The 24,671-nt window shown below is 32.6% G+C and overlaps 1 protein-coding gene across 1 annotated transcript in view; it reads right to left on the reverse strand.

Moving 5' to 3' along the window:
* The window catches only part of LOC134263394 (CD109 antigen-like), a 97,394-nt gene extending 73,224 nt beyond the window's left edge, over positions 1-24,170 (reverse strand). Inside the window, exons 1-7 of the mRNA XM_062745728.1 lie at positions 24,022-24,170; positions 23,165-23,254; positions 22,775-22,840; positions 22,413-22,613; positions 19,763-19,924; positions 16,627-16,668; positions 7,681-7,756 (exon numbers count right to left, since the gene is read on the reverse strand). Of these exons, the coding sequence (XP_062601712.1) occupies positions 7,681-7,756; positions 16,627-16,668; positions 19,763-19,924; positions 22,413-22,613; positions 22,775-22,840; positions 23,165-23,254; positions 24,022-24,111 (727 nt within the window). The 5' untranslated portion in view covers positions 24,112-24,170. The remainder of the gene's footprint in view (positions 1-7,680; positions 7,757-16,626; positions 16,669-19,762; positions 19,925-22,412; positions 22,614-22,774; positions 22,841-23,164; positions 23,255-24,021) is intronic.
* Between the last annotated feature and the right edge of the window lie 501 nt (positions 24,171-24,671).

Genomic DNA, 24,671 nt, shown 5'->3' on the forward strand with positions numbered 1-24,671 from the left:
CCCTGAAGTCTTCCTTAATATTACTCAGAAGCCTAATCATCTTTTAGGAGAGTTAGATATTTTGAAAATTATGTAAAACATCAACGTCAAGGGGTAAAGAAGCATCGCATGCTGGGAAAAACCTTGAATTCTTATAAGTAATTAATGTACATGTCAAATGTGAGAGTCATATCTCATTTCAATCAAAAGTTATAAGCAAATGCAACATTTTTGAAAAGTAGGTAAGGCTTGATCGCTTCAAGGTCAAGGTCACAGAGTAAAAGTCATGATTTATTTGGAAATGTCTTATCACAGGTAATAATATACATGCATTATGATATGAATGCCCTAACTTTTCTCTTTCAAAATGATGAATTTATAACAATTTAATTTTTTTGCAAGTAGGTCAAACTTCTAGGTCACATGTAAAAAATACCCATGCCACAGGTAATTACTAATACATAAGTTTAATATGAATGTCTCTTCTCATTCAGATATGACTGTGATGACCAAGGTTAAATTTATTGAGACAGATGGACAGTCCGACATACAAATGTACATATTTCTATATGAATTGGGTAAAATTGGCCCAGTGGTTCTAGAGAAGTTAAAAATGTGAAAAGTTTTCAGACAAATAGATAGACAACACTTCACGACAGACGTTATATGCTAAGGAAACCAGGAAAGCTCAAATGAGTGTTTTGAAAGGGTTGCAATATGGTTGCAGTATTTGAAAAGCTGTTTTTTTTCATGCAGAGATATGCATGACCAACATATTCATGTTTTATATTTTCTTTAGTAATTTGTTTGTTTGTTGTGAATACATCTACATGTATCTTGGGAATTTTTCCCTCATATGAAGACATCACCAAATAATAATGAAGATAAGATGTGTTTATGAAACACTGATGTCCCTGTATGGAAGCCTATGGCGAAGGTTGAAGTTTCTCAAATATTTGTCAAACTCAAAGGTCAAGGACAAAGGGTTCAAATTGTTAGTATCAGAAGAAAGTCTTGTCACAAGGAATGCACGTGTGAAATAAAGAAATCCCTGATAATTCCTGTTCAAAAGTTAATTGCTAAGATTAATTTTTTTGTTTAAGTGGTTCAAACTCTAGGGTCAAGGTCAAACATATTTATACCTATTCACAGTTCACAATGAATAGACATGTTAAGCATGAAAACCCTAGCACCTACAGTACCGACCAGACCCAACCTGACACCAAAGCAGTCCCAGAAAGCAGTCCCCGGGACTGCTTTGGGACCGCTCTGGGACTGCTGTGGGACTGCTCTGGGACCGCTGTGGGACTGCTCTGGGACCGCTATGGGACTGCTCTGGGACTGCTATGAAAAGCAGTCCCAGCAGTCCCAGCTGCCCCTGGGACTGCTTTCTGGGACTGCTTTGTTCACTCATGTGTGAAAAAGGTTCTGAGTGACATGATAGCTCCGCCCCCTTGTGTATTCTAAATTTGCAGGCTCCTTGTTGTTTTGTGTACTTGCAACAATGAGGAGTTTAAACTGTTTAATAAGCAAGGATTTCTTACATTCTTTTAATAAGTAGAGATTATTATAGTTAATTGATATTTTCAAGGACTGTATATTTGCACAAATTAATGTGTATTTAGTATAAATTTTAAAAAAATAAAGTTGATAAATAAAGAATTCTTGAGAAAGTTTTTATCCCTAAAAATAAACTACAAGTTTATGAGAAAAAAAAAAGCTACATGTGTGCCTTTTTTAATTATTTAATGTTAAATTTTAATATATACTCAAAATTTGCATTAGTAATAATAATCATTACAGTTAGCATGGTTAGATATAAGATGTCTTTTATTAAAAATGCTACACATTTTATAAGGACTACGCTAAAAAAAAGAGTATTCTGTGTAACCCTCAAATAAAACCCGACAATTTATTAAATGACCATGAAATAAAATTATGCTACAATTCTCCCATAACATAAACTATGTGAATAATCATTGGGGGAATTAATGAATTACTGGTAGCTTTTAATTAATAAACAAGTTTTTAAAAGAGTTCATGTATCTTTATTTATTTTTTTTAAAAATGAAAATACCGGGAATTGATTTATTTCTTTTTTGTTTTGCTAGACAGTGTTTACCTGGCCGATTAATGTTTATATGATATCAACACCCACTGTTTCAATCGCCTTTGGGCAGAAAAATCGATACATGTTATTTGGGTATTTGTATCAGTGTTACACATCATTGAACATGCTGGTAAACAATGACCCTAATTTCAATTTCTTAACTGCGAAAAAAATGATAAATGAAATGTGTTTAAATTTCTTTCGGGATTAATTAATTTTGAATATAATCTGAAGCTTCCATTCTGGTGATTTACAGATGTACACTCTAACATTAACAAATAAAACACTTAAAACTGAGTTTTATAGAACTAGATTTTAACGATAATTAAATTGACATGTCAGTAAAAATAATGACTGAAAAATAATACTTGGCAAAATTAACAAAGAATATGTTTACAAGACCTAATGCTTAAGAAAACTCTAACTTTATAGTATCCCGATAATCTAAATTGGCCATATAATGATAAGATCTATTAAGATCTAAAGCTTCTTCTGGTGGAAAATATTTAATTCACGTTTAATTTTCTGTATAAAAAATAAATATGGGAACCAGTATCAATCACAAGAGAATTATTAATATACCCAAAAACTTGTGATTAAATATTCATGTTCAGTGTAATTCATATATGACTGTACATGTAAGTGTGAAGCCTTCTTCCTCCAATAAATATGATTAATAATTATTTCATTTTTCATGCGCGTACATGTTCTGTTCATTAATGACCTTCGTGTACATGTAAGGATTCCTGGCATACTATCCAGAATCAATTTCTACACTCTTATAGTTCCATTGTTTATTGGAAATCTCATTTCTGAGTTAGCTCCGCCCATTAAATTAATAAACCCCGCCCACTGGGACTGCTGGGACTGCTTTCTGGGACTGCTGGGACTGCTCTCTGGGACCGCTGGGACTGCTGGGACCGCTCTGGGACTGCTGTGGGACTGCTCTGGGACCGCTATGGGACTGCCCTGGGACCGCTGTGGGACTGCTTTAGCAGTCCCAGAAAGCAGTCCCCGGGACTGCTCTGGGACTGCTTTGTGTCAGGTTGGGTCTGGTCGGTACTGTACTGATCAAATTTTAGTCAGAGTTTAAAGTTTGGTATTTTTCTTGTAAAAAATGTGTATCCTAGGTCAAGCGATCAGAGGTAAAAATTACTGGTACCCAAATAAAAGGTCTTAATTGTCACAAGAAATAAACCTATAAAATGTGGAAGCCATTTGTATAGCCCATCCCACTTAAAACTTATGGGTAAGCTAGCTAGGTTATAATTTCTGCAGACTAATAGACAGACATAATATAAACACAAGAAACAAAATATGTATAATAATTAGTCAAATGGAAAAATATACTATTTAATTGGAATCACAAAAAAAGATTGTTATTTCAGGGACAGGAATTGGGTAGGTAGATTGGAATCCCCCCATCCCCCCATCTGGAATTTGCTTTGTTGTTAAAACAAGACTATATACTGAAGCAAATAAAAATGACTCTGGACATCCTCCCCCGGACTTAGATAACATTGACCTCACTATCATTGTTTTTTATTTGTTTATTTGTTTTCAGTTTTTTCCTCCTGCTTGTCAGGAAATTCTGGGCTGGAATTTTTTGACTGAGATGTGAACCCCCCTCCCTACTTCCGAAAAAAATTCTGGATCCGCACCAGTATTGGCAGTAAGTTCAGTAACAGAATGTCACATTGACAACGGGAGATAACTTCACAATATGAAATTCGTCTAGTGTGGCATGCGATGATCTTTGACCCTTTTTGAACTTTAACCTAATCGTTTGGGTGTATTTTACCCCCCCCCCCCCCACCCACTATACTTAAACTTCTACTTACCGACTGCCTGTGTCTCATCAACTTCATGAAATATAAATCCAATTATAACACAAAATGAATTAATCCAATGCACACCAGACTGCAGCCATGTGCTAATTCCATTCGGCGAACCTTCGTCGATTCCGTCACCTTATCAGATGAATTGGGAATCGGCCGAGGTGTGCAAAATGGTGTTTAATCTATAAATATGATAATGGGTGACCCAACGTGATGTGATGTAGAAATTTACATGTTAACATGTATAGTACAAGAACAAATTTTAAATTAATTCATAACAAACGATATTAAATCTTAACAAACCTTTTCCATCTAGCATATTCCAAAAAGTATGTGCTGTGTGATTGTGGTGTCGAGTGGGGGAGGGATTAGTAAATTTAAAATGGTCCTATTATGAGCAAAACATATATCAGAATCTAATTTCAGGCGCGGATCCAGAAATTTTTTCCAGGGGGGGGGGGGTCCACCTCAGTCCAAAAAAAATCTAATCCCAGAAATTTCTTGACAACCAAAAAAAAAAACCCTAAAGTAAAAAATGTGTAAATATCGTGGTGGGGGGGGGGGGTAGTGGCGACTTCTATTGCCTCAAATGTTTAACTTTTCATACCCATTTTACACATATTTGTGTTTACCAGGGGGGTCTGCGTTTTCCAAGGGGGGTCCATTGTAACTTTTTCCTTTTTTTAGTATATACATTTTTTAACTTTGTAAATTGACCCCCCTGACCCCCCCCCCGCCCCGACAGATCCGCGCATGAATTTACATCATTAATAGAATTCAGACTGGTATACTGGTATATAATGAATTAAGCATGTATAAAATAAATATAAGAGGTTCTGAGTTATAGGTCACAGGGTTTGAGAATTTCATATTCAATTTGACGAATACATGTAAATTATAGAATTATTTTGACTTTTTCCGTGGAAAGCCGCCCAATATGTAGGAGCGTGTATTTACAGGCAAACACCTTAGTGCGGGTATTACTGTCTCATGACAGCATCTAATTACCTATGATAAGACCTTTCTAGATGAAGCTTAACCTACTTTTCAAAAATGTTGCATATGCTTATAATTTTTGATTGAGAAGAGATATGACTTTCACATTTGACTTGTACGCTACTCATAAGAATTGAAGATGTTTCCTTGGATGCTATGATTTTTTTACCCTATGTTGTTGATGTTTTACCTAATTTTCAAAATATTTAACTCTCCTTAAAGATGATGAGGCTACTGATTTGACCCCATGGGGCAAAATCAAAATGCCAAAACCTTACTGCACATCTACATGACACCAACAGCACTCTGCCAAAAGATGATTAGGCTGCTGAGTAAAATGTAGAAGGAGATCAGGGAAGAAGGGGCTTTTAGCATAAAAAAACCTCATTTTCGACCCCCATTTGACCCCGCGGGGTGAAATCAAAATCGCAGCACAGTTAAGGTTACAGTAAGGAGGCGGGGCCTAATTTGTACGGGAAATGTTTACTATGACGTCACGCATAATATAAGGTCTTCAAATACCATAAAATGAAATATTTGCTATTTTAAACACCTGGATAGCTGTATACTACATAAAAACTTACTATTACATGCAGTTTTGTCGCTTGTAACATCCCACACAACAGTATATAAACGATGCATCGATCGCAATGCACTTGTCAATGTGACGTCATCTCGGAAAAATGACGCAGCTTGTACACAGTGAAAGACTGATCAAGTTACATTTTGTACAATGAAAAATGTCATTTGTTCTCAAATAAAATATTATTTGCAATTAAATAAAAAGCCGTTAACTTGGATGCGACGTCTATTTTAGTATTTAATTTATAAACTGTACGTACATGTTCCAGACAAGCGATACTAACGTGTGTTTGTATGCAGATTCATTGAAATAGTACTGGTAGGGCCCTAATAAATCGATTTATTGCAAGGGCATACCCTCAATGTATCTTGTCAAGATTTTAAACATAAACTCAAGAAGCATTAAGATATTTGAAAAGTGCTGCGAACCTCTTGAAATCTTGTAAATAAATTAATTATAGCTATATTTAATGTAGTTGACGAGCAAAATATTCAACCTGCCGTTACACAAATTAAATTTTAGCAATTAAAAATGGGAATCTATATAGGTTCGCAGCACTTTTCACAAACTACATATGGTGTTGAAAAGGATAATAAATTAAACTAAGATTTTTAACTTGGTTATGCCCTTGCAATATTTGAAATTTATAGATGACCTCTAAACTGCAAGTATAATTGCTAAAGTCATGTGACGTCGACATGACATGACAAGTCTAAATAAAAAATCTGAATGTCCCCAACATGTAGATTTAAACCACATTACATTTTTTTCTATATCAGTGAAGTCCTAAAAAGAATCGCCCATCCTAATAAAGTATGTATTTTTTATCTTTAAAAATCGCCGATATTTCCATTTGTAACCTTAACTGTGCTGCGATTCCGAAACCTTACTGCACATTTACATAACACCACCAACCATCTCCCAAAAGATGATTAGACTGCTGAGTAAAATATAGAAAGAGTTCAGGGAAGAAGGTATTTAGCATAAAAAAGCCTCATTTTTCGACCCCCATTTGACCCCCCAGGACAAAATCAAAATACTGAAACCTTACTGCACATCTACATGACACAACCAACCATCTCCCAAAAGATGATTAAGCTGTTGAGTAAAATGTAGAAGGAGTTCAGGGAAGAAGGGGCTTTAAGCATAAAAAACCTCATATTTTTAGACCCCCATTTGACCCCCCCGGGGCAAAATCAAAATGCCAAAACCTTACTGCACATCTACATGACACAACCAACCATCTCCCAAAAGATGATTAGGCTGCTGAGTAAAATGAAGAAGGAGTTCAGGGTAGAAGGGGCTTTTAGCATAAAAATCGTCATTTTCCGATCCCCATTTGACCCCCCGGGGCAAAATCAAAATTCCGAAACCTTACTGCACATCTACATGACACCACCAACCATCTCTCAAAAGATGATTCGGCTGCTGAGTAAAATTTAGAAGGAGTTCAGGGAAGAAGGGGCTTTTAGCATATAAAACGTCATTTTTCGACCCCATGCAATCCCTTGGGGCAAAATCAAAATTCCGAAACATTACTGCACATCTAAATGACACCACCAACCATCTCCCAAAAGATGATTAAGCTACAGTGAAAAATGTAGGAGGAATTCAGGGTAGAAAAGTGTGACAGACGGACGGACGGACATGAATTACAACAATATACCCGAACTTTCTTTAGAAAGGAATGCATTAAATCATGTTGTACATATGTAGTGATTGTAGTTGTTGTACTTCTTATTAATGTTATTTTTTAACAAAAGTGAAATAAAGTTATATCTTGTAATGGACAGGCAAAAGAAAATGGTAATGAAGTTCACATCAGATTTGTTGTCACATTTTTTGTTTAATTTTGAATTTGAAAATTGACTCGATTTATTTTGAAGTTTTGAAATCGACAAAAGAGTCGTCATTGGCTTACATCTTACAGCATAACTATGAAATTTCATGCAGAAGGCTCGGGGATAAAACACACAAACTCTCAAAAAGTTAATAGGCACATTACTAAAAGATGTTTTAGACTACGTGTTTCACACATTGTTTAACCTCCTATTTAAAAATTTGATTAGATTTAAGAATTCTAATATTTCATTTTTAAAGGAACTAAACAAAGTAATGCATGATAGCATTAAAAATTGTGTCTGTTTTTTCATTCTAAAATTTTAAAAATTCACCTTTGCATGTCTTCGGATATTTGGAAAAATCTGACTTTTTAGTCTTCTTTCCTCCCTCGAGATTAACAGTCTCATACTGAAAGATGAAAATAAAAAGAAAACAATTTTACATGACTGTGTTTCTGTATCATTTTCATTTAAATAGAAACCAAAGTAAAAAAAAAATACCTGTGATGTCACTCTTTTATTTAAGCGCCCCATTATTTTTTTTAGGAATGGGGAGTTGCAAAGTACATTGAAAACGGAATTTTTATGTTTTTATTCTCCTTCTCGTGCCCCAATAAAAAAAAAACTTCGAAAAATTTAATCAAGTTTATTTGCACTTAAAGAAAATAAGCATGCCGCTGTTAAGGTAGAACCTATGTCGGAGAAGTCTTTGTCACAAGATTTTCAAACTTTTCATAATGATAAATTAGCACTTGCTTATCAATCAGTTAAAAGCACATGACAGGTTTCCTTGTTATTAAATGTAGTGCAACCAGTTAAACATGGAATGATAAATACATATTGCGACTTCACAATTTCAGTCATTTTAGGGGTACTTGTCTTGCAAAGAAGACAAAAAAATCCCAAAATTACTTATTTAAACATCGTTGTTTTTATTGTTTATTAATTGAACAGTATTAAACAATATTTCCCGAGAATAAATTCTTTTTTATTCAATTGACATAAAATATAAGTCCACATTTTCAAAACTATAGGCAAATGAACTCTATTTATTTTCAGTCAAATTTCCACCCTACATTGTTAAATATTTTTCAGAAGTCTTTGTCACAATGTTTTCAATCTTTGATATGATAAAGAACATTCCCAAATGATTACAAAAAGTGATTAAAATATATACCTTTCCCCTCTAACTAATGAGAGATAGGTTATTTACCGATGCTAATATTCTTGACCTTTTTGCACTTACATGGATTTTATTATTAAATGACTATTTGGGGCTACTTTCAGATCAAAGATGTTTATAAAAAATGTGCTTTTAATTTAAAAGATCATATTAAATAGAGAAATTGAAATAAAACTCCTTGAATATGAATAAGTAACAAATAATTATGAAAAGGAATGCATATCATTTCATGATAGATATCACAAAATGTACACACAATCTACAACATGTACATCTTTGACCTCGACACATTTCTTCAATATATTACACTATTTAGTTGGCAACTGACGGTTTTTTAAAGGATTTTCGCATTCCTTCAAAATAGTTACATACCATTTACATTATTACAGTAAGTTGTATACATGGCAATTTCATCACACAAGATAGTCTTGGATTTGTCAACTTAATTAAGGTCAAGATCTATTAAATGAAAGGTGCCTGCAGGTTTCTCTAATTCAAGAAAAATATATTCATTAAGTATTATATTTTAAAAAAAAATATAAATCGAATTAAGATTATTTCGGCATGATTTTAAATTGAATTCTGTGAATTTCAAAATGCAGTATTTTCTACCATTTTTATACTGAGGCTGTAAAGTATGGGAAATGACATTGAATTAATTATGACGTCATAATGGATCTAGCACAGGCTAAACACATTCACTAGTTATGATGTCAGACGACGTAGGTTCTACGTTAAGAGCTGAAACCGGGACCCTCACCAGTTTGAGAAAGTTGCATTTGTGGTCATTGCACTAATAAAAGCTATCGAAGCTGTTGAACGATTATAGGATTAGAACAACTTCAGTACACTTTGTGTGCCCTACTTTATATCTCTATATATTTTATATTATACAAATATCTACATGTATTGTATATAATTTAGAGTACATCATATAAATAATTATATTTATCATGTATTAACAACCAATAAATACAAGCAATTAAAGAGGCAGATTTTACGCGGGTTATTACACATGTACCTTCGGGGCCTCGGCTACATTACTTTAAAGGAATGGAGCGCTACTCGTCCCCATACAAAAAATCAATAAAAACATATTATTGTATTTTTTCCTGATTAATGGAATATCTAAAATCTAAAAAATGACGTGTTTGATTTTATTGGAATTTTTTCTGATGCATACTTTAACAAGAAGCCCAAGGATCTTAACGGTCACCTGAATGCGCAGTAGAATACAACAAACTAGTGCTAATTGTGTAACGAGAAAATGTAATAAATATTTGATATTTGCTGGTAAATTCAGACAAGACTGAAAATCTTTGAACCCATATTTTTGTCAATTTCTGTGATATAGCTCTTTTATTGTAACACCTAACTAATTTGTTCTTAGCAATAAGGATATACACCTGTATATTTCAAAATATCTAATATTAAAATATATGAATATCTAAGTACAAACACAACTCAACACATCTCAGACTCTGTTCAACCTTTCTTGAATAACAAAAATAAGTATTTAAGGAGAAACCTTTTTGAGTCATGGCCAATTAATGATAAGCAAATGCCCATTACATGTTGGGCAGAATGAAGGTATCCTACAGGCATTGGACAGGTTCCAATACCTGTTGGGTTGTATTTTGTCGAAGGGATTAAACTACCCAAGAACAATAAAATATGTGTACACTGTTCAATTCTATTTGGATTTCTTGAATCTCCTGATCAAATTACAACCCAACAGGTAATAGACACCTGTCTAACTCTTCTTGGATATCTACATCCCACCCAACAGGTAATGGACACTTGTCCAATTCTTCTTGGGTTTCTTGAATTGCTTCTTCAGAATACCACCCAACAGGTAATGGACATCTGTCCAAATCCTTTTGGATATCTACATCCCACCCAACAGGAAATGGATACTTGTCCAATTCTTTTTAGGTTTCTTGAAAATCCTTATTAAAATACCATCCAACAGGTAATGGACACCTGTCCAAGTCCTCTTGGATATTTAAATCCCACCCAACAGGTAATGGACACTTGTCTAATTCTTCTTGGGTTTCTTGAATTGTTTCATACGAATACCACCTAACAGGTAATGGACATCTGCCCAACTCCTTTTGGATATCTACATCCCACCCAACAGGCAATGGACACTTGTCTAATTCTTCTTGGTTTCTTGAATTGCATTATTAAAATACAACCCGACAATTAATGAATACCTGTCTAACTCCTCTTGGATATCTACATACCACCCAACAGGTAATGGACACTTGTCCATTTCTTCTAGGGTTTCTTGAATTGTTTCATCAGACTACCACCCAACAGGTAATGGACATCTGTCCAACTCCTCTTGGGTATCTACATCCCACCCAACAAGCAATGGACACTTGTTTAATTCTTTGGTTTCTTGAATTGCATCATCAAAATACAACCCAACAGGTAATGGACACTTGTCCAATTCTTTTTGGGTTTCTTGAATTGTTTCATCAGAATACCACCCAACAGGTAATGGACACCTGTCCATCTCCTTTTAGATATCTAGATCTCACCCAAAAAGCAAAAGGACACTTGTCTAATTCTTGGGTTTCTTTAATTGCATCATCAAAATACAACCCAACAGATAATGGACACCTGTCTAACTCCTCTTGGATATCTACATACCACCCAACAGGTAATGGACACTTGTCCATTTCTTCTAGGGTTTCTTGAATTGTTTCATCAGACTATTACCCAACAGGTCATAGACACCTGTCCAACTCCTCTTGGATATCTACATCCCACCCAACATGCAATGGACACTTGTCTAATTCTTTGGTTTCTTGATTTGCATCATCAAAATACAACCCAACAGGTAATGGACACCTGTTCAACTCCTCTTGGATATCTATATCTCACCCAACAGGTAATGGACATTTGTCCAATTCTTCTTGGGTTTCTTGAATTGTTTCATAAGAATACCACCCAAGAGATAATGGACATTTGTCCAACTCCCTTTGGATATGTACATCCCACCCAACGGGTAATGGACACATTTCCAATTCTTCTTGGGTTTCTTGAATTGTTTCATAAGAATACCACCCAACAGGTAATGGACACTGTCCAATTCTTCTTTGCTATCTTCATCCCTTCAATAGTATATAAATTAAAAGGTATTTGACATTCTTCTTGGGTTACTCAATTTTTTTTTGATAAGAAAGAAAACCCAATAGGTATTGGACATTGGTTTAACTCCTCTTGGATATTACATCCCAACATTAGAATTAAACCCAACATGTAACGTTCACTTGTTCAATTCTTCTTGGGATACTTATACCCTGCATTAAAATTCTCAAATTTGTATTGGATATTTATACTCTTGCATTAGATTACCAATAAGTATGACACTTACCTTCCCCAGTTAAATTCAAATTTATCTGCAAAAGCATTCATAAGTCCAAAACATATCTAATACTTTAATTCTATCATTCCACATCTCATTCAGTATACACTTTACAAATGATAGGAAATATATAAGCATTTTGAGCCTAAACTATTTGGCTTTTAAAGAATTTTATAACCATGTTTGCAAAATTTAAAATCAAATATTGGAACTTGGAGCAAGTCATTACAGGTAGAGCAAGATGCTGAAAACCATATTGATAAATAGATCACACCCTAGATAAAATATTTGCCTTCAGTTGCTAAGATTGCGTTGTACTATATGGGAAATTTCTATGATCCTGTTTATTACAGATATATGTACAATGCATATTTTCCCTGTTATAATAAAATTACTTCTGAGATGTAAAAGAATGGATTTAAAAGTCACCGATGTTAAAAGATATTACATGTATCTCAGTAATCTGGTTTGGAAATCACAAACTTAGTTTTGTAGCCGATAAAACAGTGTCGCACCAGAAAACTCAGTTACAAGTACAATGAATGAATTCGTTGTATCAAAACTTTAAAATACTTGATGCACTATGTCCATATCTTTTCGACAAATCGGGATAAAGATATTAAATCAAATCATCACTGTTATCAGTCTAAAGGCAAGAGAAAAGTCATTACATGCCCAAATTTTATATTTGAATAAATGTCAAAATGGTATTATTTTTGTTTTTCTTCCACACTTTCTTCTTCAGGGTCTCTCATGGCCTATACTGTATGATACCTCCATTGACCCTGCTCTTTTATATTGCCATACGTTTATCCAGTAGCAGTGGTTATGCTCAGGCAATCTTTGAAATATTCCTCATTTCATGCATCTCCTTCACATCTGCCTCTGTCCTTTTTATTCATTCTGCAATTAGATAAAGGCATCTGTTTGCCGTATAAATCATGTTTTTCTTGACTACAGTAAGATCAATCTTTATGTTGATCAAACCCAACCAAGAAGTAGAAGTATTTTTCTTATTCAGAAATATGTATTGATAAATAAAATGGAAGAAAAACTAAATTCTATCAACTCTTTTTTGTTTCTTCTATGTCTAACTGCGTCTTCATCCTACCCCCATCTGCCATAATTTTATCAAAATGGAATCATCATTTAACACACAAAACGACGGTGCATATTAATTAGACAGTTTGTTAGTTTCTAATTGTTAAGAAGGAGATCTTAAAAAGATTTAATTTTACACCTATATCTTGCAAATTTTAGACTTCTAATGTAACACTATCAGTACATTAGGGGTACATAATCTTCAAAAACATCTCTACACTTAATGATAAAGATTTCACATTAGTTTTGTTTTTAGCCCAATGGTTCTGCTTAAGAGGATTTAAAATTGACCCAAACTTTACTAACTGCTTTGAAATTATCTTGACAGGGACAGAGACACACTTGACACCCCCTTCCTTTGGGAGCTTTGCAGAACATTTAATAAAAATTTACTTAGCTGGATAGAAATTGAAAATATAACAAATTACAGTCAAACAGAATTTGAATAACTTTCACCACATCAGACATGAAGTATGATCCTTACATAAAATACATCTACAAGATTAAGCTATTTTATTCCTTTGAAGTGATATCTAGTACTGTTTCTTTTCCTGTATGCAACCTCTATCAGAACAAAATGTTAGACACGTATTAACATAACCTATGACCGAATAGTACAACGGTATTTACTTTACAATTAATTTAGTTCTGGCACCAACCCTCAGATGCCCTTAAAACAAATGATTCAAAACTGGCAAAGGTAAAGGGCATCTGAAGAATATAAAATGAAATGATAGTACAAACAAGCAAACAGTTTGCATGAAAATGTTGGCAAACACTAGAAAAAAAAATAAGGTACTTTCTCAAACTCAACATGAATACAAAAGAGGTTTTATGTAGCTGTATTGCACAAATCAAAAGCTTTCCTGCAGTTTAAGGTTGGTTGCCTAGTAGTTATGTAGTATGTACAAGTTTTTCCCTCCATTTCTTCTAATTTAAGAAGCGAAAATGTCTCTAAAAATCTTATGGTTTGCATGAAGTATTCCTGATTATTTTACTGATTATTTACAATTGTCCTATTTCTGAGGGTCTTCTTCTGCAGATTGTGTTCTTTGCAATGTTCACATTTAAAGTGCCTGTTTGACTTGTTACATATTGAAAATCCTCAATGAACATGATTATGGTTTTAATTTCCATTGCAATTATTGATTACTTTTAGAAAAAAAAAATCTAAACCAATTTATTGTAGCATAATATTTAGGAAAATATTAATGAAATATCAATGGAAAAAAGGAATCATTATCTCCAGTTAACCTAAAAATCACAAGTAAGCATTAATCATATAAATTCACATACGTAAACCCACTAGCTTTTTGTGCTATTAAATCATAGTCATCGCTGTGCAATTAAGGAAATCAAGTACTAATCCACAGCTTGGGGCAATAAAGTAACTATCCCCGAGTAAAAAGTGACAAGCCCAAATAAAGAGGCAAAAATTAAAAAGTAACATTAAAAAAAAGTTCATCGTGAAAAAATCAGGGTATTAACTACAGATGATTCTTTTTAAAAGTAAAGTTTAATTTAATTTTCGCTTGAAAAATTTAATTATATATAAATTAATGATTTAAAAAAAAAGAAAAAAGATTATAAATATTCGTTTTCTGGTCAATCACTAGTTCGTCTAATTAAAATGAAGCAAAAATCATTTTGTTTTCATCTTGAATCATTTAAAGTCATATATGGCGTATGTACAATGAAAATTATGAGACTGAAATTATAAAAAGTTATTATTTGTATCATTAATTTACATAAACATAATAAAGATAGAACTTTTCCGTAAATTACAAAATCTAAGTCAATTGCGCTATAAAGATACCACAATTTAAATTGGGTTCTCGGAATTTCCTCCGACTCGGAAGAAAATACAATAGATTTAAATAACACATTACGGAGAAGATAAAATTGCATTATTAGATGAAACGAGGTGTTCTCCGTGCTCCGAATGGTATGAAAAGCTTTAAATTTAAATGTATTTACTATATTTCTTTACTGAATATTGTATTTTTTTTGAAATATTATTCTGATCAGTTACGCCATATATGGCTTTAAATAAAAAAAAAACGCAACATAATTGCATGACACTTATCATTCAGCTGATCGAGTGAATGTATATAATTTAATAATGAGATATCTGTGAGGAATACATGTACATGCAAATATTGCTATATTAAACAAAGGAAAGGGGAAATTCAAATTAGGAAAAAAAGATCGTTTTTAAGTAATTCAGTCTGGTAGTACTGAAAAATGGATGCAGTTGTGGAGATTTATAGATAATAGGAGCATGCTGTCTGGAATATTTCCATATAGGGAATTCAATAGCAAAAAGGAGTGAAAATACTGGTGGTGCTTTTCATGTATTACATTTGAATTTAAAATTCCTAATAGCTCAAAAATGGAAGCCCCGGGTGTAGCGCGATGCTTATTGCACTTCCATCATGTGAAATAGTTATAGTAGCCCTATATCAATTTCAGTATTGTTTTAAATTAATTAAAACAAATCTCAAAAACAATAATTAAAAAAATCAAAATAAAGCAGACACTCAAAATCAAAGACAGAAAGAAGCACTGTTTTGACTGAACGTTTTTCATTAATACAATGAATCTCTTACATATCAGATGAGATAAACTTACATGTACATACAATTATTTAGTTGTTGTCAATTATCCCATTTATCATCATCTCAGCTCACTTTGCGATTGTAATACTGTCTACATGAACCGATAATTTACAGCTAATTGTTGAACACACGATTGTTAAAATTTTCATTTCCCTTTCCAATATACATTGTCAAAACATACTTAGTTGGATATGATATAAAATTAAGTAATTAACACTTTCGATTTATTAAAGATTATCTAACAATATACGACCATTTACTAAATACTTCTCGCCCTCAAGAGAGTTAAAAAGACAGAGAAAATTCAAAATACATACAAGTGCAACTTAGGATTAATTGTTCCGATATATATATATTTCAATTTTGTGCACAATTGTTCTCAAAATTACATTAGAGTCAATTTTCCTTAAACAAGAACCCAGCAATAGATAAATATTAATCGAATAAACTTACCTTTTCTCTTGTCAATCACACAATCTTGTTGACATTAAATGTTTCGTAGTCGCCATATTTTTTTTCCATGAAAACAAAAGTTGATTTTCGGAACTCTCGAGAATTTAGAGTTCCGAATGTAAAACTGAAACACAAAACACGGTGCGTCCGTGAAAGCAACTTTTTTGGACAAATCATCGTGACCAAGTTTTGTTGGGTACTAACCTGCAAATACCCAATTAGGGTGTTTTAAGCATATTCAGCGACACTTCCTATTGGGTATACCCAATAAGCAAAAAGTACCCAATAAGTACAATCTTGGCATGAAAAATACCCAATTAATGTACTCTCGTAAACACGGACGGACAGACGGACGGACGGACATGAGTAACAACGATATACCCGAACTTTCTTTAGAAAGTGTGGGTATAATTAATATTACTATATATCATAGAAAACCCATGTCCTAGAGAGTCTTGGTGCAAAAAAATTCCAACCTCTGAAAAAAGGCCTTATGAGAAGCTAAGTGTACCTTGTTCTTACTATTACAACAACTTATTTGTTCTTACCTTTTGAGTCCCAGAAAACATTCCATTTAGAAATGATTGAATCTGAAACAAAAGTAGGTAAGACTGTCTTTAATAGAATCAATTAACGTAATTTTTTTTTAAAATTACTTTATTTATATTTTAATTTCATTTAGAGCTAATTGCTTATAAATATTATAATGAAAACGGTATGCTGCAAAAAGTCCCCGAGAAAAGAGTTTGTTATTTATTTTTATCAACCGAGAAACACCTTGGGGTCTTGACTAAGGCAAAGAGACATGAATTTCAATAGAGTACTAAGTATTTTCAATCATTATGTCAGTAGTCTGCTTTTTTGATATCAACGCTTAGAAATATAAATTAACATGTCAGAATAGTATTGTATTGGAGAATATGATATTATATCACACAGTTATGGGATGGGTACGATGGACATAGCAAGTTCATGGTTTCCCGAGAGAGGAAACTATTTCCCAAGGCAGCGAAGCCAAAAAGTTTCCTACCGAGGGACACCACTAATTTGCTTTTTCCCTAGTTCTCATTCCATACATGTACATGTAACTTTTTTTTATACCGAAACAATCATAGGCGAAATCTTTTTACCAGATATTCCGACATTTAAAAAAAACATTATAGAGGCATAATAAAAATTGCATGTGGTTTAAAAGAGCAAGAGCATGCTCTACGTATGAACAATTTCTTAAACGAGGTAAATTATTGACAAGCAAATTGATAAAACAAGAATATCAACAGTCTCGTTAATAGTCATCATTTCGTAAATTCTATGGTCGATACAATGACCTTGTCAGCAAATTCAATTTATCATTGAATGAAATGCTGACTGACGTTTTTCATACCAATTGTTAGTCCATTATTTATACACTGAATTGACCACGAATTTTTTCCGTTATTTCCTGATTATGACAACGAGCACACGGCGGGTGTGGCCGGTCGGCAGGGGATGCTCACTCCTCCATGGCACCTGATCCCACCTCTGATGTTTCGGAGGTCCGTGTTTGCTCTGCTCTTATTTTGTATATTTGTTTAATGGACGTTGAGATTGAATACTGTTCGTTATTTCCATACCCTTCATTGTATGATAATTAATGGATCGCGTTCCTGAACATAAAAATCATTTTTAACAAGAGGCCCATGGGCAACATCGCTCACCTGAGAAGCTTTGACCATTCTGTTCTTTACCAGATTTCACCCTTGTTATACATAATGCATCCCCACCCTACCCCACTGATCATAATTTAGACATTTTGAAATCTACACTACCCCATGATCCTTCCATGGGCACATATATTTCAGCTTTTTTGGCCCAGTGGTTCCTGAAAGAAGATTTTCAAAGATTTTTCCTACATATTTCTATGTAAAACTTTGATTCCCTATAATGGCCTCGCCCTTCCCCCAAGGGTCATGATTTCTACAATTTAGAATTAACACTACCCCAGAATGCTTCCACGTCAGCTTCACTTTTTCTGGCCAAGTGGTTCTTGAGAAGAAAATTTTCAAAGATTTTTCCTATATATTTCTATAAAACTTTGATTCCCAATTGTGGCCCCGCCCTTCCCCCGGGTGTCATTATTTGAACAATTTAGAATCTACATTATACCAGGATGCTTCCACATAAGTTTCAGCTTTTCTGGCCCAGTGGTTCTTGAGAAGAAGATTTTCAAAGATTTTTCCTATATATTTCTATATAAAACTTTGATTCCCCATTGTGGCCCCACCCATCCCGCGGGGGTCATTATTTGTACAATTTAGAATCTACATTATACCAGGATGCTTCCACATAAGTTTCAGCTTTTCTGGCCCAGTGGTTCTTGAGAAGAAGATTTTCAAAGATATTTCCTATATATTTCTATGTAAAACTTTGATTCCCCATTGTGGCCCCGCCCTTCCCCCGGGGGTCATGATTTGAACAATTTAGATTCTACACTATACCAAGATGCTTCTATATAAGTTTCAGTTTTTCTGGCCCAGTGGTTCTTGAGAAGAAGATTTTCAAAGATTTTTCCTATATATTTCTATATAAAACTTTGATTCCCCATTGTGGCCCGGCCCTTCCCCCGGGGGTCATGATTTGAACAATTTTGATTCTACACTATACCAGGATGTTTCCATATAAGTTTCAGCTTTTCTGGCCCAGTGGTTCTTGAGAAGAAGATTTTCAAAGATATTTCATATATATTTCTATATAAAACTTTGATTCCCCATTGTGGCCCGGCCCTTCCCCCGGGGGTCATGATTTGAACAATTTAGATTCTACACTATACCAGGATGCTTCCATATAAGTTTCAGCTTTTCTGGCCCAGTGGTTCTTGAGAAAAAGATTTTCAAAGATTTTTCCTATATATTTCTATGTAAAAATTTGATTCCCCATTGTGGCCCCGCCCTTACCCCGGGGGTCATTATTTTAACAATTTAATATCTACACTACCCTAGGATGCTTTCACATAAGTTTCAGCTTTTCTGGCCCAGTGGTTCTTAAGAAGAAGATTTTTTAATGACCCCAGCCTATTTTTGTCTTTTCATGATTATCTCCCCTTGCGAGGGGATATGTCCCTTCATTTTAACAATTTAAATTCCCCTTTACCCAAGGATGCTTTGTACCAAGTTTGGTCAAAATTGGCCCAGTGGTTCTTGAGAAGAAGTCGAAAATGTGAAAAGTTTACAGACGGACGGACAGACGGACGGACAGACGGACGGACGACGGACAAAATGTGATCAGAAAAGCTCACTTGAGCCTTCGGCTCAGGTGAGCTAAAAAGTATTTCCACAGACATTTCGAAAAATTATCGTCGTCTTTATTTTGCTAGAACTCAAGATATGATATTGATATTGCATGCCAAAATTTTTTTGACGTCATATTTACATTACGTCACAGAATCGATATCGATATTCCTCGAACACACCGCCCACTGAAGGCTTTGACTGGTCAAAATTACTTATAAATATTCATAAGGGAGTAGTTCCAGGGAGAAGCTTATTTTTCAGGGAGTAGTCCTCAGATGAGGGAAATAGTCTCTTCTTGGAGAATTAGGCAGTTTTATGGAATTAAATCTATATAGAGTAATAACAGTAAATATAGAATAATATAGCATAGTATAGAAAACTTTACAATTATATTGTATTAAACACATTTGCTTACGTCATGCATCGTTATATCAAATCCAGATTGCGATTTCTGTATTGCTTCGTCAATGGCCATAATGTGAACAACGGAGTTGCGAGATGGTCTATGTGATCGCAGAGTAAACCGTATTTTTTCTCCTGGTATATATGTTCCTCCTTTGTCTTTAGAAATACTAAACTATTGCAATAAAATGGGTAAAAGATATTTTACTTAAGTAAAATGAGAAAAAACAAATAATATAGGGAAAACAGAATTATTAATCTTCAGTTATATATGTATCATCGTAGTTTTCATTGCAAAAAAAATACTGCATGTATTAGGTACATTTATATACCATACCATTTCACTTTTTTAAATTCAAGAAAAAAGTAAATAAGAAATAAAATAAACAAAGAGGTTCTGAAATGTGACAGACATTTATATTTACTTATTTATTCCAATTTCCGTTTTTCAATTCAATTATTTCATTGTTTTTTGCTTTTGCATTCATATGTTATTTATTATTTTTTTTAATCCATGGTCATGGCATTAAAATTGTCTTATTTTCCTTTACATAAAATTTCTTAAAAAAGCACCATATTGTGAAAATTGTCTGTTAAGATATTAAGTTGAAAAAAGGGCAAAACAACATGGAAGGTATGTATAAGAAATTTATTTTAACGTAGAACCTACGTCGTATGACATCATAACTAGTGAATGTGTTTAGCCTGTGCTAGATCCATTATGACGTCATAATTGATTCAATGTCATTTCCCGTACTTTACAGCTTCAGTATAGAAATAGAAGAAAATACTGCATTTTGAAATTCACAGAATTCAATTTAAAATCATGCCGAAATAATCTTCATAATATTCAATATATATATATATATATATATTAATATAATGCTTAATTACAGTATATTTCTTGAATTAAAGAAACCTGTAGGAAGCTTTTAATTAATAGATCTTGACCTTAATTAAGTTGACAAATCCAAGACTATATTGTGTGATGAAATTGCCATGTATACAACAAACTGTAATAATGTAAATGGTATGTAACTATTTTGAAGGAATGCACAATCTTTTTTAAAAATCGTCAGTTGCCAACTAAATAGTGTAATATCTTGATGAAATGTGTCTAAGTCAAAGATGTATGTGTTGTAGATTGTGTGTACATTTTGTGATATCTAATGAAATGATGTGCATTCCTTTTCATAATTATTTGTTACTTATTCATATTCTTGGAGTTTTATTACAATTTCTCTATTGAATATGATCTTTTAAATTAAAAATATAATTTTTATAAACATTTTTAAGCTGAAAGTAGCCCCGAACAGTCATTTAATGATAAAATCCGTGTAAGTGCAAAAAGGTCAAGAATATTAGTATCGGTAAATAACCTATTTCTCATTAGTTAGAGGGGAAAAGTATATATTTTAATCACTTTTTGTAATCATTTTGGTATGTTCTTTATCATATTAAAGATAGAAAACATTGTGACAAAGACTTCTGATATATATTTACAAATGTAGGGTGGAAGATTGACTGAAAATAAATAGAGTTCATTTGCCTATAGTTTTGAAAATTTGGACTTATCTTTTATGTCAATTGAATAAAAAAGATTTTTTTCTAGGGAAATATTGTTTAATACTGTTCAATTAATAAACAATAAAAACAACGATGTTTAAAGAAGCAATTCTGGGATTTTGTTGTCTTCTTTGCATGACAAGTACCCCTAAAATTACTGAAATTGTGAAGTCGCAATATGTATTTATCATTCCATGTTTAACTGACTGCACTACATTTAATAACAAGGAAACATGTCATATACTTTTAACTGATTGATAAGCAAGTGCTAATTTATCATTATGAAAAGTTAGAAAATCTTGTGACAAAGACTTCTCCGACATAGGTTCTACCTTAAAGCCGCTTCATCCGAAACAGGCACATAATATCTTTATCAATAAAAGTATGTCATTACATAGATAATATATAAAAATTAATTATAAGATTGATTTAATAGTTTATTACAACAATCCTTGCATAGAAAACATATACCAATAACCTTGTTGATAAACAGCAGTTCCTGACGGGAAGTTAAGATCTTTTTTGAAGTCATCTTTGAAAAAAATACCTTTATCGGATATATTTAATTATGAAGAGATTTCAAACCCGAGTATTTTTTTCAATTAGTAGAATCCTAAGTCATGAACTATCTTTTAAAAAATAAGGAATTAATTGAATAAAATCCATAGTAATTTTTATATTAATGTGCATATTTACAGAATAAAGGAAAAAGTGGGTTTAGTTACGAGGGCTAGAATATTGCCTGTATACACTTTGTTAAGGAAAAAATGCTCGGGTTTGTTCTTCACGAGTTATACATGTAAGCGATAAATTTAATTTTTCGAAGATGACTTCACGCAATGTCAACAAATGTCAACAAAGGATTATTTATTGTGTGACCTAACAAAAATTATTTTTTTAACTTTTGAATTTTGATATCTTTAAAAAGAAAAAGACTTTGGGGATATAATTTGACCAAAGTTGAAATAATTTATGGACAATTATTTTTCAAGAAGAAAAACAAATATATTTTTTTAGCAATTACAATCGGACCAAGCGGCTTTAAGAAAATAAGGTTAAACAAGAAACTCAACGTTAAACAAACTAAAAATACTTACAAATTTCTTTGTTGGGTTTCCTCGTACTTTTATATGCACAGAATCGCTCATGACCACCCCGTCAGATTTAACATAATAAAATAAAAGTTCAAAAGTAGGATAAAAGTTAGGTTCAACCATCAAAGAGCAGGTAAATCTGGATCTAAATCTTGAGCCATCACTGCATTTACCACCACTTATTTCACTTCCTCTGGAAGTTATCTAAAACACATCAGTTATCTATGTAAAATTGCGATTCTATTAATTTTTTTTCAATATTTCTCATTTACAAGTATATAGATTGCCTCATAATTGTGGGATATTTTAAAAACTGAAAGTGACACTTAAAGACAAATATTTATAGGTTATGCACATATACTTACGGAGTACCAAATAGGTCCTTTTACTGATGATTTGGTAATAATTTGAAATTTTAAAGAAGATCCAACCTAGAATATGTAATATATATCAGATATAGTGCGCCGTTTTTAAAAGTAATTCAAATTAATCTCTAATTTCTGTGAAGTATCTTTACCACCCTCCCCCTTTTTACAAAGAAAGTCAGAAATAATCATAAACGAAGGTACATGTATTTAATAAAAATTGCAGTTTTAATTGAAACAGGTTTTACAATTACACTTTCACAAAAGTTCATATAAACTCTAACTGGCAATGGTTACCAAAGTAAAAATCTATATGATATATATAGGTTTTCATTAAAATGCCATTTTATCTTAAAATATGCATAATTGATTTTGTAAAATTGATCTAACCGTGCCAAGATAATGTTCAGGTAGAATTCCAAGCCCAGGTCTTGTGGCTTGGGAAAGGGTCTCCTCATGTTTGTCCGATTGGTGATGTGTCTATCAAAGGAAAAAAAGCCAAATCTTTATTTCAATAAGCACTACACTTAACAAAAAATACAAAAGTAAACTATAGTCAAATACCAAAGTTACGATGTTTTTACTATAGTTAATCAAACTTTCAAGTTTTTCACTATGGTAAATCATAGTTCCATATATTTTTCCTATAGTTAAGCAAAGTTTGAAGTATTTACTATTGTAAATGAGTTTTCACTATAGAAAAATAAAATTCCAAAGTACTGACTATATTAAATGTTAGTTCCAAAGTTTTCACTATAAAAATAAAACAAAGATTCAGAGTTGTCACGGTAGAAAAAGTTCCAATACTTTTACGTGTAAAATCTATAGTATTTCTTATAAAAAAAACCGCCGATATTAAATATAATGTAAAAGTCATACAAAAATTAAGTCAAGGAATGTTCAATTTGACTTCTAAACACAAGTATCTAAAAAACTGTTATCATCGTAAGATCAATGGTCCTCTTCCATTCTGGCGTGGTTAAGTAAGAGGAGTAGACCAATGCGGAGAAGCTTGTAAACTGTGACGCGACTTCTTTTTTGCATTGCAAAAAACCTTTCATTTGAGTCTTCTTTACATTTTCATCGGGAATTTTTCGAATGAAAACTAAGACATAAATTAAAACTTTCGACAATTAAAAGGGATGATCTTCTCTTTTTAACTGTTGAATATTTTTTAATTGATATACATTTGTGTATCTCATAATATATTATTCAAATAATGTTGTACGAAATTTAAATGTACTTACCATGAATTTTAACTCCGTTACATCATTATCAATATTTAAAGTGAGTTTTCCGAAACCATGGCTATCAACATAGACATATTTCGTTTTCATTTCAGAAGAAATATCAACATATTTATACACGCCAAAACACGTCTTTAACGCTTTCTTAGTCAATTTGATTGAGACAAGCATTCGGTAACTCTTCAAATTTTGAAATTTCAACTGAAACGTAAAAAAGATTAACAGTGAATATATTTTTATGTACATATATTCTATTCTATAAAAGATTTTAAAAATAACATTCCTTAAAAGATTTCACAAAATATTAAAAAGAAATAAAATATTATGTAATTTTAATAAAATAACTTAAATATATTTTTATAATTGATTGGCCGAAAGATAATGTCAACAAGATAGCATTTTAGTTTCGTTTAAAGAACAAAACTATAAGTTAGATAGTATATATTATACAATTTTTGCTGTTTTTGAGGTCAATAGAATGATTTAGCCATCTGAGGAGTACAATATTCACTGAGCCAGAAACGCAATAATTGTTTTATTATATGTTTCACTGATAAAATGATACAGGTCATTACTTGTTTGGATTTAAATAAGTCCTAGCCAAATACAAGAGAGAAGCAGAATTAGTTTGTAAATAAACCTTACCAGTC

Source organism: Saccostrea cucullata, unplaced genomic scaffold, assembly GCF_032062105.1.
Source record: "Saccostrea cucullata isolate Sc308-1 unplaced genomic scaffold, CSIRO_AGI_Scuc_v1 ctg1577, whole genome shotgun sequence".
In the NCBI taxonomy this organism is placed as follows: domain Eukaryota; kingdom Metazoa; phylum Mollusca; class Bivalvia; order Ostreida; family Ostreidae; genus Saccostrea; species Saccostrea cuccullata.